At 36.1% G+C, this 18,364-nt stretch overlaps 3 protein-coding genes across 3 annotated transcripts in view; all 3 read left to right on the forward strand.

The window, feature by feature from the left end:
- Nucleotides 1-4,602, forward strand: part of LOC134852192 (GTP:AMP phosphotransferase AK3, mitochondrial-like) — a 40,378-nt gene extending 35,776 nt beyond the window's left edge. The window contains exons 2-4 of the mRNA XM_063868502.1: nt 3,392-3,642; nt 3,710-3,930; nt 4,386-4,602. Coding sequence (XP_063724572.1) covers nt 3,398-3,642; nt 3,710-3,930; nt 4,386-4,582 — 663 coding nt within the window. The 5' untranslated portion in view covers nt 3,392-3,397 and the 3' untranslated portion in view covers nt 4,583-4,602. The remainder of the gene's footprint in view (nt 1-3,391; nt 3,643-3,709; nt 3,931-4,385) is intronic.
- LOC134852185 (procollagen-lysine,2-oxoglutarate 5-dioxygenase-like) overlaps nt 1-18,364 on the forward strand; it is a 69,246-nt gene that overhangs the window by 19,340 nt on the left and 31,542 nt on the right. The gene's annotated exons all lie outside the window — the stretch shown is intronic.
- LOC134851290 (tetratricopeptide repeat protein 21B-like) lies at nt 13,229-17,461 on the forward strand. Its single transcript, XM_063867304.1, has one exon. It carries the CDS (start codon nt 13,231-13,233, stop codon nt 17,269-17,271), a length of 4,041 nt encoding a protein of 1,346 aa, XP_063723374.1. The 5' UTR covers nt 13,229-13,230; the 3' UTR covers nt 17,272-17,461.

Raw genomic sequence — 18,364 nt, forward strand, 5'->3', positions numbered from 1 at the left:
AAAGTACTGGCTTGGTAGAGACGGTGAAAAACATACAAAGCTCTGTTTAGACGCTAGCCAGTCGTCTTAAGACTTAGTTTTGTTATCCGTCGAGATGTATCTTCCGGGCGAATGTTACAAATGAGTGATTCTGAGAGACTGAAATTTTTAAAGCTCCTTCCACTCTCAATGTACTTTGAATTACACGACATATTGTGCTTAGTTTCACTACTAAAAAATAAACATGACCTTGATTTGAATACAATTATTCATAAAAACGAATCACGAACGAGACAAGCAACACGTGGTGAGATTGCTGTTCATGCAACAAGACTGAAAAAGTCAAATGAAAATTATTATATACGTTCTAATACGCTATACAACTACTTTAGCCAAATTGTGGTCTTCGAAAATCAAGATTATGACAGCCTGAAAATATCTCTAACAAACACGTATTGGAAATTCTTCAACAGAAATTTTGCAGAAAACAACTTGTGTATGTGGAGAATTCTTTGCTGGTGTGGAAACTGCAACCCACCCAGGGATATCGATTCGAATCCGAGTATTCGACCCGAATACCGAGTATTCGGCACTTCGAAGCCGAATCCGAATATTAAAATTTTGAAATCCGAATATCGAATCCGAATATTTTTTTTTTTTGCCGAATACCGAATAATCCAGGGTCCACTGCTAAAAAACCCGAATATTCCGAATATTGGTTTACTGTTTCGTTTCACAATATTTTTCTGTTTTTTTTAAGATGGCTAATGTAGAAGAGTCTGAAAAGAAAAAGGAGTGGCAAAATATCCGAATAGTTGTTCGAGTATTAACATTTGGCCGAAGCCGAATCCGAATAGTAAGGGCACTATTCGGCCGAAGTCGAATATCGAATAGTTGGGCCGCGGCGAATAACGAATATCAAAAAATCCGAGTATTCGACATCCCTGAACCCACCGGGAAAAATTATGAACTTTTAAACGAGGGTTCAAAACCCATGGAGAAATCCTAAAGCCTACCCTACTACTACTACTACTACTACTTCTACTACTACTACTACTTATTTATTTACTGAAGTTTTTTGATTAATTACTGGATGGGCGAAAAAATTTAACTTACCAGACTGCTGAAAAGAAGTTCTTCCCTGATATTTGAAAGAAAATGTTTCGTTATCAAAGTTGTCGCACTTTTTCTTGATATCTAATTCCATGAAAGGAAAGCTGTTACATAAAAATTCTACCATTGGAATTTTTTAGCTTAGTTTGAAAAACAAATAAGACATTTTATTCATTCGCGTAAAAGCAGCTCTGGGAACACGGCTCTGTGGGTACGCACCTCTTTTAGCGCTTTCTTTAAAACAAAATGAAGTCTGTTGTCAAGTAAGCGTATTCTTTAAAATCTTCAGGTTTTAAATTTCTAAACTAGTATGTACAAAGTGATCAGGTTTTAAATTCTTCCTGTGTTAAAATCTTCAGGTTTTAAATTTCTAAACTAGTATGTACAAAGTGATCAGAGATCATAGAAAGTGTGATACACGTCCTTAATTCAGAATTTCAAAAAATTATTGATCAAAACATCGCGAACTTTACTAAAATTAAGACAGTTTTCATGTAAACATTTTTTAAAACATCAGCAAACATTTGAGAAATTTAAGTCTTTGAAAACTTTTTTATGCGTATTCTACTCGTAATATGGAATGCACTTATTTTTCCGATCATTGAAATTGGGGAGGAATTATGTGTTCGGGTGTGTTCTTGTTTCTCTTTTTTTGTTTTCCGCGCAAAATCAGGTGCCATAAATAATCATCAGAAAGTGTCAAGTGATATATCATTTGCGAGCCCTTTCAGTCGCGATTCGTACTACGTTGAAAAATTTCGAAAAAAGAAATTCTCACTGTCGAGAAAAACCCGTTCGGAAAACAAGTCGGAACAATGTTGAATTAAAAACGTTCAGTTCAAAATGTTCAAAACTGCCATCATCAGTTATCTAGAACAAGGAAAATTTTTTTGATTAAAAAAAATCCACAAAACAAGGACATGAAAAAGGCTTAAAAATCAATAACTTAGTAAACTGCACAAAGAGAGTAAAACAGCTGGTGAAAAAACCCACAACTAACAGTTTTTAAAAACATGTACTCATAGCCGCGCTGTGAGGGGGCACTGACTGTACTCCTCGCGTGTATTCAAGACTGGCTTCTTTTGAGCAATATGAAGAGCCTCGAGAGTTAGTAATGTGGTGATGTCATTGACACTTCTCAAGAATTGATACGGAATGTGCGTCTATTCCTGCGTAGTTGTTCAGGTGGGAACCCACTGGCGCACTCGCTCTCGGGTGTTCTGAGAGCGAGTGCGCCTTCAAAAACCCGTTCGAAATTTTTGTTTTTGGTCTAATTCCGAGCAATTTAGGTGAGCGGGGACAGGCTTTAAATAGCTTATATATGCTTGAAATAAACCGTGAAAACTTAGTTACCGGTTATCCTTGTTTTCTAAGCTTTAGTTCAGATCCGCTCATAACCGAACGAACATAAAACTAATGTTTCCAATAATGTTCGTTTTTTTTTGGGATTTGAATTGCTAATTGCAGCAAATGGCTATTGTTAATTTTCCGACTATTCCGATGATTATTTGCGGGAAAAATGGGCGGGAATTTGGTGTTCGAGTGGTTTTTTTTGTCATTCTTGTTTTGTTTTCACGCAAAGTCAGGTACCACAAATAGTCATCGGAATGGGTCAAGTGACTTGCCAATTTGAAGCTTTTTAGCCGTGATTTGAACGATTTTGAAGAATTTCTGAACGTTTTTCCAGTATCGAGAAAAACTGATTTGAAGTTTTTGATTTTCAGTTCAATTTCGAGCGAATAAAGCGAGCGAGCAGTCTTACAGTATCTTAATTATGATTAATTTAAGCCCTGTAAACTTTGTTTTAAGCCAGTAGAATTAATTCTTGGAGATCTATAGCGCCATTTTAGAAATCAAATACTTCTGCAAAAATGTTTGAAAAAGAAGCATAGATTTTTTGTATTTTTTGGTTTTCTTCATTTTTCTCGAAAAACTTGTCCATTTTGCCTTTTTTATTATGACTGTCGAAGTTGCCTAAGTTCTAGTTTCTTCGTTCTTGTGAGGTTTCCTCATCACGTTAGATTTTCAACAATGGTGCTACTTCGCGTTCCTGGTTGCTTTTATTTGATTTTTGATGTGTTGTTAAATTTGCACATGTTTCACAGTTAAATGCTGATGATGACTTATACTCGAGAACGTTTCATGCAAAAAACGTTGATTCCTATTGGTTTCCTCCTTCTATTAAAAACGTTTTTAGTATTTTTCTAAGACTATGGTCGGAACATTCTGTAGTACTTGCACACTAACCGGCTATCCTTGTTAATATTTGGATAGTCAGTTTCTGAATGATCTGTTTTTCAGAAAAATGAAATTGAAAAAATGTCTTTTTTTAGTTGCTGCTCCCGGTAGTGGAAAATCTACAATTGCAAAGCGAATTGAAAGAGAATTCGGTTTTTCCCATGTGTCTTCGGGAAATATTTTGCGAGCCCAAGTTGCAACTGGTTCTAAACTAGGTCTGCAAGTGGAGAGGATCATCCGTGATGGGACTCTTGTTGATGATGATCTAGCAATGCAAGTTCTTGAAGCATCACTTAATGAAATGGATCTTTCGTGAGTCAGTTAGTTACTTGTTTATATTTCCATCAGCTCCAGAAAAGTTACACCGAACTTTTCAAAGGTCCTTCAACGGGTTGCTTCTTGACGGGATTCCAAGGACCCTATATCAAGTGCAAATGTTTGAGAAGATGTACACCTCGCCAGATCTAGTGGTTAACGTTGACGTTCCATTCTTTGAAATTGTTCAGCGATTGAGCAATAGGCTGACTCACTTGCCAAGTGGGCGAGTATATAATTTGGATTTCGAGCCTCCAAAAGTACCTGGAATCGACGATGTAACTGGTAAGTATTCGCTTTTTTTATCTAGCAGACGAAATTAGTTTGTTTGTAACTCGTAAAATTCGTTGCGGACTTTGGTGCTGTTAAATCTCACAAATATAAAATCTAGGGCCGGTTTGTGCGTAATCATTTTTATACCTTTATTTGGTAACGTCCGGATCAATGAGACTGAAAATTGTCGTAGTAATAAATAAACACATGGTTCCAAAAATTTTGTGCTTCGTTATTGAAAAAAATAACGAAGCAATTTTGAAAAGGCTCTGATTTAATGCATTGCCTTACACGCGGCCAGAATATTTGTTGCTTGGAAAATGGAAATAGAATCATACGTTCAATTCGACAAAATGTGCGAACCAGCGCGCAGCAAGCAAGACTTGTTATATAAGTATAATTTGAGAAGTATAATTTGAAGAAAAATTGTTTATTTTTTTTGTTATTTTTTTTGTTATTTTCTACAGGCGAAGAACTAGTCTTGCGTTCTGACGACAAACCTGAGGTAGTAACCCAAAGATTGGAAAACTACGAAGCTATCACGAAACCCATTTTGGATTATTATCGGGAGAAGAATCTCGTTCACTCATTTAGAGGAACTGAAACAAATGTCATTTGGCCAGAAATTCAAAAATTTTTGAGCGGACATTTTCTGTCTAAATAATTTAAAATTGTTGAACCATATTCTAGATTTAGATTCCTGCTCATCAACATTCTTAGATAGAAAGATACTCAAACTGTTGTTTATCTTTTAAACATATTTTATTGCTATTTATCCGTTTGGTTTAATCAAATTATTCTCCTGATTTAAAGAAAGTATCTATGATAAAATAAGTTTTTTAATTTTAACGATTTTCAGATTAAGCATGTTGAAACCCAGTTTGCTGACAAGTACGTCTAAATATGGCTGTAGACTTTGCAGTTTACCCCGTTTGAACTCTTCAAGTGCCAATAAAACAGTACGATCTGCTATTAGATATTACGTCACAACTCCGACTGGCGCCATCGCTTCCAGGCCTAGCCGGTTGCCGTTTGGCGTTCTTTGGGTAAGATCATCATAGTTCTATTCTACACTAGTGGCAAAGTTAAACGAAAATTCAAATTTTTACTCTCTAAAATGCTTGTTTTCATGGTCGTTTTTCGACAACACTTTCTTCGAAATTTACATAAACCAAGAGCAAATGATCAGAAATTTACATAGACCAACAGAACAGCAAATCAGAGCTACCTTCTATGAATCTATCAATATTTGATTTCAAATGATTACCCAAGTAATCCGAGTCTGAAAAAGCCAGTTTTGCTCATCTGCGCTAAGTTTAGCATCGCAGTGAACTCTTTCTCGAACATGGGTAGTAAAAAAGTTGTTCATGCAACGTGAAGCATTCTCAGCGAGAAAATTAAAACAATCAGTGTGAAAATTATAATTAACTCGGCTGTTTCTTGCTCTTTCACGCGGATTGAAGAACTTAGTAAAGATGAGGAAAACTGGCTTTTTCAGACCCGGATTACAATGGTGAGTCATTCAAATCAAATGTTTCATAGAGGGTAGCTCTGATCACTTGTTCTTGATTTTAATGAAGTTCGAAGTAAATGTTCAAAATGGACATTGGAAACATGCGTTTTAAAAAGTAAAAACCTGATTTTGCGGATAACTTTGCCCTGAAGTGTGAAACTGATTTTTAAGTGTAGAAGAACGAAAGAATTTTCTTTTATATACGGCTTGATGATTTTTTTTCAGAAAAAAACTTCAAATTTTCAAATTTTCTAAAAACTACAGCAGTGCATTCACATGTATTAATGCATTCATGAATGCACTTATGTGTATAATGCACTTTTTATGAGTTTAATTCAAATTTATCTACTTGAAGTTAGGTAAATTGTGCTTTCCAATTACAAAAGCAAAAATGGCGAAAAAAACGTGGAAGACTTTTAGTTTCGAAATTGGATGATAATTTTTTCTAAAGATTTCTCAGCGGAATCAAAAAGTTTATTCATTGATTCAGTGTTCTTAAATCATAAACTTTTCTTGAATATCAAAGAAATAAATTTTGGTTGATTATTTTTATAGATTGGATGATAATTTGGATGATATCGAGAAAACTTGGCATAATATTTCTTCCAACATTTTTTATCAATTTTTTTCGGACTCCTTGTTATTTTTCATTTTTGCAACCCTTTGTTTAGGGGCGGATCTAGGATTTTCTTGAGGGGGGTTAAAGAGAATTTCGTCGAACTTTTTGTAACTCGATCAAATCGATTTTTCTATTTTCTAGCTCTCCCAAAGCACTAAAAAGACCCTGTTTTGGCCAAGTTTGAATTTTGAACAAAAAAATTGTTTTATTTCGGCGTGCGCTCTCCCTCAAAATTAGTATATAATGGCGCCAAAGGGGCCTTTGATAAAGTTTTTGTCAGCCAGTCAGCCAAAAATGGATTTTACCGCTGCTATCATGATTTTGATAATTTTACCGAGTGCGTCCTTTCATTAATTTTTTACCCTTGCGATAAGCATGGGTTTTGCTATCGGGTACTAGACTTTTCCCGTAAATAACTTTGTTCACAAAATGGTCAAAATTAGAAATGCTAAGTTATGGTTCAGTTAATAATGAATTTTAATTTCTGTGCGCTTTCGGCACACTGAGCTTGGAGGCAACGAATGCGCCTGGGACGCAAAGGTCCTGGGTTCGAATCTGACAGGACCTGTTTTTTTTTCAAAAGGGAAATAGTCCGTTTGAAAAAAATGGTCAAAATGGACAAAATGGTCAAAATTAGAAATGCTAAGTTATGGTTCAGTTAATAATGAATTTTAATTTCTGTGCGCTTTCGGCACACTGAGCTTGGAGGCAACGAATGCGCCTGGGACGCAAAGGTCCTGGGTTCGAATCTGACAGGACCTGTTTTTTTTCAAAAGGGAAATAGTCCGTTTGAAAAAAATGTCGGCTAATTATTGTCTGCTCATGTTTTGTCGGCTTAGTTGCCATATTGTATTATTGTTTTTTTTGAAGTTTTTACACTATAGATGCTTTTAGTGCTCTGATCTTCCTCTGTTGATTGTAATTATGCTAACCTTGACTTCGTGTATAAACATATTTTTTCGCTCAAAAACTTTATTCTGCCCAAATGATTTCGGTCTATTTTTTATCGGCATAGTGGCCTAATTTCGAGTTGTTTCAATGAAAACATATTTTTAATGCTCACTTCTGAATCGCACGAAATAACAAAAAATCCTAATAGAAATTAGAGTTCAAGTTTTTGTGACAACAATTTTTTTTCGGCATTTCTGTGTTTGTTTCGGATTGTTAGGTATCATGAATTATATCGGCTTAGTGGCCTCATATTCCGTCTCTCGACGAAGGAAAAAAATCAGTGTGAGCGTGTCTGTGTTTTGAGGGCGTGGGGTACTTAATAATTTTTTATGAGTCTTAAATTTTTTTTGATTTTTTCGGATTTTTTTTGTTTTCCTTTTTTAAGGCTTAATAGGTTTCGGCCTGTATTATATCACCTTAGTGGCCTCATATTGTGTCAATTGGCTAGTTTTGGCATTTTCCAGTTCCCCCTTCTAATTTTTCTGAAGTTCAATGTACAAAAATCGATTTAAATTGATTTATCTTGACAAAAACTGCATTACAACGTGTCAGCGTGAACAGGTGAACAAATTTTTACATTTCTTATATGCAAAACGCCCTGAGAACAATTTTTGAATATATATTTTTTTGTAGTTTTACGAGGGGGTGGGAAACTGGAAAAGAGCCGAAGTTTTTGAGTGTTCGTTTGTTTCGAGGTTGAGGGTGAATTATTGTTCCGACTTTTGATACGAAAGTAACGGAATATTTGTGCTCGGGTGGGTTTTTTTCTTCAGACAAATTTCGATTTTTTGACGGATTTTTTAAATATCATTCAAAAGGGATTATTGTCTTGTGCTTAAATTTGAAAAGATACTTCAGCTGTGATCATTTTTCGTAAAGTTATTTGGGTGTAAAGATTGTCATTTTGGCCAATTTGAGACAAATAACGCGCGATATATTTAGCGCTATTCACGCGTAAGCGAGATTTAATCCGTCTTAGAAATCGTTTCAAATTGGTTCAAGGAAGCTTATATGCCATAATTGATTGGTTGATAGGAGCAAAATTTATCACTTTGTGACTTGTGGGGGGATGTTTCTACAAAAAAATCTCAAATTAAAAAAAAAATTATTTTATTTTTTACCTTTAAATTTTCATGTTACTTCTGCTTCATAGACCTTAAAAGGCAGTCGGAACACATTCAGGGCCTCGCCCTGATACGAGCATTTTGTTAACTTTTCAATCTTGTTGATTTTTTTCGGCCTAATGAGTTTCTGACAAGTATTTTTGAGTTTGTTGCCGCCGGGTATTTTATCTTACGATGCTAATTTATTATTTTGTCTTGGCATGTTTCTGTTTCAAAACTAGCCTTATTAGTTTTGATAGATTTATAATATAAGGTTTTTCCGATAATTTCAAATGTTTCACTTTTTTCTTGTTCTGTATCGCTAGTGGTGCAAAGCTCAGCTTCGCCCCTGTGTTATTTAATTCCAGGTATCTATTATATATTTAAATGCGGGCTTCAGTATCTCGCCATGTTTAAGCTTATTCAACATATTATTTTTGCATGTTTAAGCAATATCGTATATTGCAATGGTTAATAATTTTTTTTTTCGATTTTCCAATTTGATTTTAGTGGTTATTTTATCGAGTTTAAATTAAGCAGCCCAACATCGAATTAGGGGTTGCGAGTTTGGCCTCCAATTTTGAATGCCCGAATCATTTTAGTTAACGAGATCAGACGATTTTTGTAGTTAATGCTGTCAGATTACTCTAAGGAGTTATAAATCTTGCCTCCAAATATGACTGTTCAAATCCTTGTAGTTTTCGAGATATGACGTTTTTTGTGATTTTTTTTCAAAAAACTTTCAGAAAACTTATATTAAATTTTTTTCCGCAAAATCTGAAATTCCCAACCCTGTAGCTGGGTCTTGTCAGATTATTCTCAAAGATTGCGAATCTTGCCTCCAAATATGACTGCTCAATTCTTTGTAGTTTTCGAGATATGATGTTTTTTGTGATTTTTTCAAAAATTTTCAGAAAACTTAGATTATTTGTTTTAAAATCTCAAATTCGCAACGCTGTAGTTGGGTCCTGTCAGAGTATTCTCAAAGATTGCGAATCTTGCCTCCAAATATGATTGCTCAATTCTTTGTAGTTTTCGAGATATGACGTTTTTTGTGATTTTTTCAAAAAATTTTCAGAAAACTTATATTAAATTTTTTTCCGCAAAATGTGAAATTCCCAACCCTGTAGTTGGGTCCTGTCAGAGTATTCTCAAAGATTGCGAATCTTGCCTCCTAATATGACTGCTCAATTCTTTGTAGTTTTCGAGATATTTTAAAAATCTGAAATTCCCAACCCTGTAGTTGGGTCCTGTCAGAGTAATCTCAAAGGTTGCGAATCTTGCCTCCAAATATGACTGCTCAACTCTTTGTAGTTTTCGAGATATGACGTTTTTTGTGATTTTTTCAAAAATTTCAGAAATCTTCAGAAAGTTTAAATTAATTATTTTTCAAAATTTGAAATTTCCAACGCTATAGTTCGGTGTTGTCAGGTTACTCTAAAGAGTTGCGAATCTTGCCACATGCGACTGCTAAACGCGTTTGCTCAAACGCTTTTAGTTTCCGAGATTTGACGTTTTTTCGATTTTTTCAAAATTTCTCGAAGAACTTATCTACACAGAAATTCAAAAAATTTGAAACTACTAACTTGATGAAGATACAACCTTATTGTCAGCGTACACCCAGGCGTCTCAAATCTTGCCTCTTAATATGAATGCTCAAATCCTTTTAGTTTCCGAGATAAGACGTTTTTTTTTTCTTTTTTTTTCGGGAAACTTAGTTTAAAAAAGTTCACAAAATTTTGGATTCTTAACCCTATAGTAGGGTTCTCTCAGGGACTCTCAGTGGTTGCAAATCTGGCCGCCAAATTTCTACAGAGGCCCATTAAGTTTTCGAGATGACGCTTTTAAAATGGGAATTAAAAAAATTTAAGGTTCGAAATTACCAACCCTGTAATTGGGTGCAGTCAGAGTACACTAAAAGTTTGCAGATGTTGTTTCCAATGTATGCGGTTTTTCATGAGCTGTCGAAAAATTTCGAAGCACCGAAGGTGCGTTAAACGCTAGTATTATTTAAGTGAATATATACTATAGGCAGTTCTGGGATCCTTTTTGGCTATGATTTTGAAAAACATGATTTCTTTACCCAGTCTATTTTGATACCTTCGACTATTTGATACGGTAGGTTATAACATTATTGCAGTCTCCAGTTTTTATGAAACTTTCAACCGTTCAAAGAAGATTCGCCCAACAACTGTACAGAAAAAAGTTTAAACAATGATAATCGAAACTCTTGTCTTGAATGATAAACTTTAATTTTGAAGGTGTTATCTATCTATTTGTAATTATTGCGCAAATTATCACTTTTTATGATAATAAAGTTTTTGTGTTAGGTGATTGGCTCTTTCACTCCGCTCATTTACCTCGGGGGATTAGTAAGCAAAGAAGGGGCTGCCTTCTTAGAAGAGAAAGAGATCTTCATCCCAGAAGGAGACGAAGACGACGATGACGACTAACCACTATCTACAGTAGACTCTATTTTGTCAAAGCTATGGATAAAATGCAATGTTGCCTTTCAGCTTTAGATTAGATCCTAACGAATCACATTTAAGTATTTTGCTACCATATCACTGCGCTAACCATAATGCTTGTAGATTAACTAACTCTTTCTGTTCTCATGTGTACATAGCGATTAAAACTTGCCGGTCAAATAATCTCGAACTTAAAAGCAATAAAATTATTCCTCCAACGTTTTCTTTTTGTTATGTTTTGACAACCGATCGTACAAGAAATGCTCAAAATGACGTTTGGCTATTAACTTTTAAGTGCTTAGGCAAATAACGCTCTCCGTAAGAAAGGCAAATAACGCTCTTAGATTACGAAAATGCAAAAAGCGCAAAAAAACGAGCGGTTTACAATTTCGAAAGTGGATACTAATGTTTAGATATTTCAGCTGAATAAAAATTATTGAGTTTTCTTTTCTCGTATGTGTTTTTCCCCCATATTTGTTTTTTTTTTTGACAAGATTTCGCGATGATTTTGGCCGCGATTAGTAAGTGCTATTATTTCGGAAAATAGACTGATTCTTATAAACAATGTGTCGAAAAATATCACCGAATCAGTTGCTCAAATCTGCTCTTCGTCAACGAATAGAAATATTTTGAGCACGTTTGTATTTCAAAGACACGTACTATTCATTACATATATATTTTTTTGGTTATAAAATTACCAACTCTGGTTTCGTGTAAGTAGTTTTTTTTGTTTCTTAATATTTTTTGTGTTATCTTGGTTTAAAGGATTTTTCGGTTTTGAGGCATCATATTGCATCATTAGTTGAGCGAAACAAGTTTCCACTGCGTGTGAGTCTTGAGTGGGTAGTTTAATATTGTTTTGAAAATTTCAATGTTTTAATATGAAAACCTTTTTTTTGTCTCAACTGGTGTCAGCGTTGTTACCATTTTGGTTCGATGCAAAAGTTATTTTCAATTGTCTCATTTTCTTCACACAATCGAATCGTAGTGTATTTTTACGAAGAATTTTTTTCCAACCAAAGTCATAATTAAAAGTGCTCATTTGGTGGCATTTGTGCTGTATTTAAATTTAATCATGTTTAAGCCTATTTAAGCATAGGCAATTCAATAGCAAATGTTGTGATTTGTTTTTAGCTAATGTTAGGTCCTGTTTGAAAAAAAAAAACAGGTATTTTGAAAAAGTATGGGATTTTTTGTTGTTTAATGTTTCTTTTTGCGACGCTTCGGAAAGTTTCGCCCTTTTCTCGAAAACTACCATACCAATGGACAAACGGGCTGCTGTTTCATATGCCTGCATGTTTTGCTAGGCTCTTTTCTTTTTACCCCTCGTCTTACTACGGCCTTAGGAAATTTCAGTAGGGAGAGTTTTGACATATTTGTTTTGAATTTTTTCATTTTCTTAATTTGAATGCACAACAATTTTCAGATGAAGGTTTTAATCATAGTACAAATCATAAGGATCTCCCCTTCTTAAGCGTTTATTCCCAAAATCTGGTAGAAAAAAGTTATGGGCTCAGACAAGGCCTTTTAAAAAATTTGAATTTTTTTTTTCGTTAGAAGTTTCACCACTTTTCTCGACTCGAAAACTACTAGCTAAATGTGATATTAAGGCTTCAATCTAGAGTTTTCCCTATATATTAGGCTATTCTCATGCTAGAGAATTAGAAAAAGTAAAACTTCAATTTTTTTAAATCATTTGTTGGAATCTTTTTCACTTTTTTTGAAAACTACCTAGCAAAATCTGAGATAAAAAATTCAATTGAAAGAGCGAGTACTAGTTTTCTTCTTCAAATAAGCAGCTAATCTACTTAAGCAGAGAAATTACTAGGGTTTTTGTAAAGCCTTTTTTTTGAATGTTCGAAAATTAGGAATTTCCGTATCAGTAAAATATATGATTATAAATTTTAGAACAGGTACATCCAGCGTTAGCTGGGCCACTAATTAAGTTACAAGTGACCGTGGCGCAGATGCGAGGATGTGAGTGACACTCCTACTCATCAGGTCGGAGCTTCAAATCCGGAACATTGAAATAAGCTTTTTTTGCTCAAATTTTTGCTGCTTTTTTGGTGACTAGTGTTAGTTAAATTACAAGCGGTCGTGAAGAAGATGTGAGAACGTGATACTCATAATTGATATTAAACATTTTTTCCTCAAAGTGTATTTTTGATCTTTTTCTTTTTTCTCATATCACTTTGTTTTACCTATTTAGAGCTCTCTTTTGTATTTTCCTTGCTTGTATTTGCGAAGCGTAGCTTCGCCTTTGTTTTTTTTTTAAAAAAAGCGAGCTTTTTTCAAGAGAAAGATATGAAAAATTTGGTAGATCTAGCTTTTCTCGACTTTTTTCAACTAAGCGGCATTCGTCTAAATTTTTGACTGCTAAGTTGTCATGGTATGTTTGTTTTATATCGCAATTGTGGGAAGATCTGCTTCATTCAACTGTCTTGTCTGTTGGTAATATTATATTTCGCTGATATTTTCACAAACCTACCAAGAACTTTTTCTTCAGTTAGTTTTTTGGTGCAACGATTTTTTCTTGGCTGGCAGCTCGGTTATTAAGTCGAAACGATATTCAACTATATAAAGCGCATTTTTCTAGATTATTATCAGTTTATCGAAATTGCAACTCTCGCTTGGCAATGTTCTGCTTTTCAGACTGAAATGGCGGCCACGGATTACAAAACAATTTCTGAATTAATCTACTACGGCCGAGTCGAACACTACGGACATATGAAACACGTGGCAAACCACGCCATCGACAAATACGGCCGAGATCCCATTTTAGTGTTCTTCAGAGCATTCGCGAATCTTCTGGAAATAAACCTGCAAGAAGCTATCAGAGATCTGGAGTCCATCAAAAGTGATGAAACGGTTGAGCTATGTAGTTTGATGGCTTTAATTGTGGCATACAAGGAGCAATCGCATACTGACAGAGAAGCGGTATCGGCTCTGGATGAGAAGTTGAAAGAAAGGAGGAAAACAGCTGGAAATGATGCTCTTCGATACGCGGCGCTATTCTTAGCAATATCCAGTCGACCTGACAAAGCGCTCCAATACGCGGACAGAATCATCAAACTTGACTCGCATTCGTACGAAGGTCACGTTTTGAGAGCTTGGTTGTACCTATCTGAAAGCCAGATGAGAAACGACAGAGCAGAAGATTTGAGAAAACGAGCTCAAAAAGATCTGGATACAGCCCAGGAATTGCCTCACGAACCAGCTAACGAATTAGAACTGACTTTAGCTAAGAGTAAATGCTTGGAACTATCCGGTGACTACCAGAAGGCAACCCAAGTGCTGCTGACTTTGAGGCAACCGAATTTTGTGCCTAAATTGAATGAATTAGTAAGATTGGAACTGGCTATGGGAAAATGGGATGCGGTTTACCAGTCTGCAACCGAAATGGCATCCGGAGATGCCAGAGACGCGGAGCTGTTTGCACTCAACTACTCGATTCTCTACAAGATAGTGTACGAAGGAAGTTATACTGAAGCTAGCAATGATATTCGACAGTTCTTTGAAGTGCTGCAGCAGAAAGAAGCGCAGAATGTGAATTTGTACAAGTTCTACTGTCGCCTGTTCAGTACATTATGCGGTCGAAACATGATGATTCTGCGACAGACAAACGCTATAATGCATTCCATTGTTACTTCGTTTGAGAAGAACTCTTCAAATCTTTTGGAGTATGGCAACCAAATGCTGATGGCTGCTCAAACGTCAGAGGATATTGAAGCTGCTTCGAAAGTGTTCGTCAAAGCATTGGAATGGGATCCGGATAATAGTCGCGCAATGTTGGGATTCAATCATTGCAAGGTTCTGCTGGGAAAAGCCAGGGAGTTTGACAAAATTTTCAAAGATTTGGAGCTGCTCAAGGAAACAATGATTGCAACAGCGAACACTTCTGAAGATCAAAGCCTGGTAGCTGAAGTTATGTACATTCAAGCTTTGATTCTCCAACGCAAGAATAAATTTGAAGATGTGGCGTTGCTTCTAAGAAAAGCCTTCGAGACACATCAACAATCATTTGCAAAAGTCTCAATGAGCTGTGAGTATCTGTGCGCACTAAACATCGACCTAAGAATGCAAATAGTGAAATGTTTGGTCAAAAATTTTCCACCGGAACCTATTATTTCAGGACGCCAGGCCCCAATGGCAATGACATTCGCCAAGAATGTCCTCGATACTATTTGCTCAGTAGTTCCAGGGTTGACTGAAGCCAAGTTTTTCCAAGCAAAAATCAAGTACCTAATGGGTGATTCAGATACGGCGTGTAATATCTTGCAAGATTGTATCGACAGAACGAAAGAGGCTGATATGTCTGAGGCTGACATGTTGCTGGCTAGTATTCTGGTCGATATGAATCAGATATCTCGCGCTGAGCAATGTTTGTCAACGGCGTTATCGCTAAACTTCGCCATTAGATCGACTCCATCGTACCATTTGGTCAAAGCTAAGATTCAAGCAAAGTCCAACCAAATGACAGAATGTCGTAAAACTCTGGAAGCGGCTATTAATTTGCCAGGAGTGCGAAAAACAACGTCGAGGCAAGGGTCCGCGGGAGGAAATGCAGGGATCAAAGAGTCGGGAACTATGGTGTCGGATTCCGATAGATTGTCAATATTTTTGGAACTAAGCGAGGCGCTGAGAGCTGAAAATAATATCCACGAAGCGACTAAGATCATGCAAGATGCCATCAATGAGTTCAGAGGTACTAGTGAGGAATCTCGTGTTATGATCGCGAATGCTAACTTGGATCTCTCGCGTGGAGACGTGGAATCAGCACTGGCTAATCTGACCAAAATTGAGTCTGACAAACCCTACTATATCAAGGCAAGAGAGAAAATGGCTGAGATTTATCTGGTACACAGAAAAGACAAGCGACTCTACGCTAGATGTTATAAAGATCTAGCTGATAAACAGCCAAACTCGAGAACCAAAATGCTTCTCGCTGATGCATATCGAAAGATTTTGGAGTACGAAAAAGCTATTCCGGTGTACCAAAGCGCGTACGAAGAAAACAGACATGACGCTCAAATGATTAAGAAAATAGCAGATGCCTTCGTCAAAATGCATTTATATGCCGACGCTATAGATTACTACAAGAGTGCGTACAAGAAGGACTCTTCCTTGAAACATGACCTTGTGAGGTTGTTGATCAGACTTCGATATTACGACGAAGCGCAGAAGATTCTGGATGCCGCAGAACCTCAGGAACAGACTTATGATCTAACAAGACTGATAGATAATTCGAAATGCTTGATGGCAAGAGCCGATATTTGCAGCAAGAAAAAACAATTAGACCAATACGAAGCATACCTCAAAAAAGCACAGGTACAACAGCGAGAAGTTTTACGAAGAGTGAAAAGCGAACAACCTGAATTTAATAATGAGCAGATTGAAATGGCGATCCAAATAGTGAATCAATTGGCCGAACTTGCAATCGACAAAGGCAACTTGGAAGAAGCGATTGAACTCTACGAAAGGGCGGCGAAGTTCAAAGAGAAAACAGGCGATGTGAAATTAAGAATGAAGATCATAAAATTATATTTGCAAGCTGGAAATTTGGACGAATGTGAGACCCAATGTGTGAATTTGATCAAACAAGATCTGGACAACCGTGAAGCTATGTCGATAATGGCCGAACTCATGCTTGCTAAAAATAATCTGGAAGAAGCTTACAAGTACTACACGAAACTTCTGCAACAAGTGCCTAATGATTTCAAAGCTATGATGCAGGCTATAAGGTGTTACAGGTTCATGGGAGACTTGGATTCGGTTCCTAAGTTGTTTGAAAATGCCTCAAAGTTTTCGATTAACTCATCATTGGAGCCGGGATTTGCATTCTGCAAAGGGCTGCATGAGTTATTCTTAGGAAATGCCAACACGGCGTTAAAGGAGTTCAATAAATGTAGGAAAGACAAGTTTTGGGGTCCAAAGGCCCTGAAGTTTATGATAGAAATATGTCTGAATCCTCACAATTCAGTGATGGGATCGATTGAAGATCTGTCGGGTTCTGATGAAGAAATAGCTTCGTTGGACGAAACGGATTCAAACGCGCTTCGAACTGCCGCCAAGTTACTTGCGGAACTGAAAACAGCCAAAGATACTTCCACTGATTATGCATTCCTAGACGCTTACTTGTCTCTTTCGAGCAAACACGCTAGTAACATAAATGATGCAATGTCTAAGTTCAACAATTTAATCGGATCCAAACCAATTCCTGCGTATCTTGGAATCGCGACGGGATATCTTCTGAAAAAAGACAAAGACGGAGCGAGGAACGTCTTGAAGAAAATTGTTCGAGAAGGTACCTGGAACATCGAAGAATCTGAAGAGTTTGAGAAAAGTTATCTTCTTTACACAGACCGAGCGTTGAATGCGGGTAAAACCGAAATAGCTAACGAGACTCTAGAAATGTGTCTGAAGTATAACAAGTCCTGTTTCAAAGCGTATGAATACCAGGGTATGATGTTTGAAAAGGAATCCAGGTACGCAGAGGCGGCGGAAAAGTACGAACTGGCCTGGAAATACTGTTATAAAAATGACCCTCAAATTGGCTACAAGTTGGCTGTAAATTACCTCAAGATGAAACGATACATCGAAGCTATTGATGTATGTCACGTAGTCCTGGAGAAGAATCCAAATTATCCAAAAATACGTAAGGATATTTTGGACAAGGCGAGAAATAATTTCAGAGCGTGATAAAAAAATAGTCATTCGGGGTCATTGCACAAGGACTTATGCGTTTGAGGCAATTTATTTTCAGTGTAAGTGAAAAATAATGTGTTCATATTGTACATAGATGCCATAAAGTTGTGAAAAAATGTAAAATAATCTAATAATTCTTTCTTATTCATCGTACACCTTTAAGCAAATAATAAATTTAATCTGTTTCTCGAAAAATTAGGATTCTAGATTGCCAATATAAGCAAGCTGGATAGATTAGAAAAGCCTTATTTTGACGATTACTCTTTCACTAAACGAGTTGTCTTGTCTTGTCTTGCGAGTTCGTAGGTGTAAACAGGGTTCGAACTCATGAAGCACGGCTATTGTATCAGGGTATAAAAAGTTTTTTTTAGTTAATGATTTTTATAATTGAAATGGAATGGCCAGTGATGTTCGAGCAGCAAGAAATAATCGAAACACAGTAGCTTTTTTAAGATAAAATATTTTAAGATGTTTTTCTTTTTTAATTTTTTCAGATCTTTCAAATTCTATTTTACGCTTGCGGTTAGCGAGATCAAAGCGGAATATGGCTCTTTTTCCTTTCCCCTCCCCCACCTCACACGAGGATCAATTTTATGGTGTAACGAGTGGTTTTACAAGGTTAATTATGAAGACTAAATATGTTTGTCACGGCCTTATTAGTCAGTATGCCAATTTTCATAACAATCGAATAATGTGAACAAATTATTCATTTGTAAAATTTTGCAGGTTGGGGGGAAAAGGAAAAAGAGCCCGGAATATCATTTTTTTCAGGCTAAAATTTTTTAACAAAATCATTCCAAAGTTTCATTTTTTATATCTTCATTTTTTTTGGCGTTTCCAGCACATTTGGACTAGAGGTAGCGACTGCGCAAATGTTCGAATCCGACCAGGTTTTTTTTTTAAAACTGATATCTCAAAACAGTAGTCGGCCTTAGGTTTTTCTGATGCTCTTTCGGCGTAATTTGATTGCCAGACACGTGCTGTGAATGACTTTTATCTGCTTAAGTAATTTTATTACAGTTGCAAGTGTTTATGATCTACTCTGTTATTTATAAATTTTTTGGCTCTGAATTATAGTTTTTTTGAC

This window comes from Symsagittifera roscoffensis, chromosome 7 (assembly GCF_963678635.1).
Source record: "Symsagittifera roscoffensis chromosome 7, txSymRosc1.1, whole genome shotgun sequence".
Classification (NCBI taxonomy): Eukaryota; Metazoa; Xenacoelomorpha; order Acoela; family Convolutidae; genus Symsagittifera; species Symsagittifera roscoffensis.

Coding starts and splice junctions, on each gene's coding strand:
- LOC134851290 (XM_063867304.1), top strand. CDS start 13,231: ATGGCGGCCACGGATTACAAAACAATTTCTGAATTAATCTACTACGGC.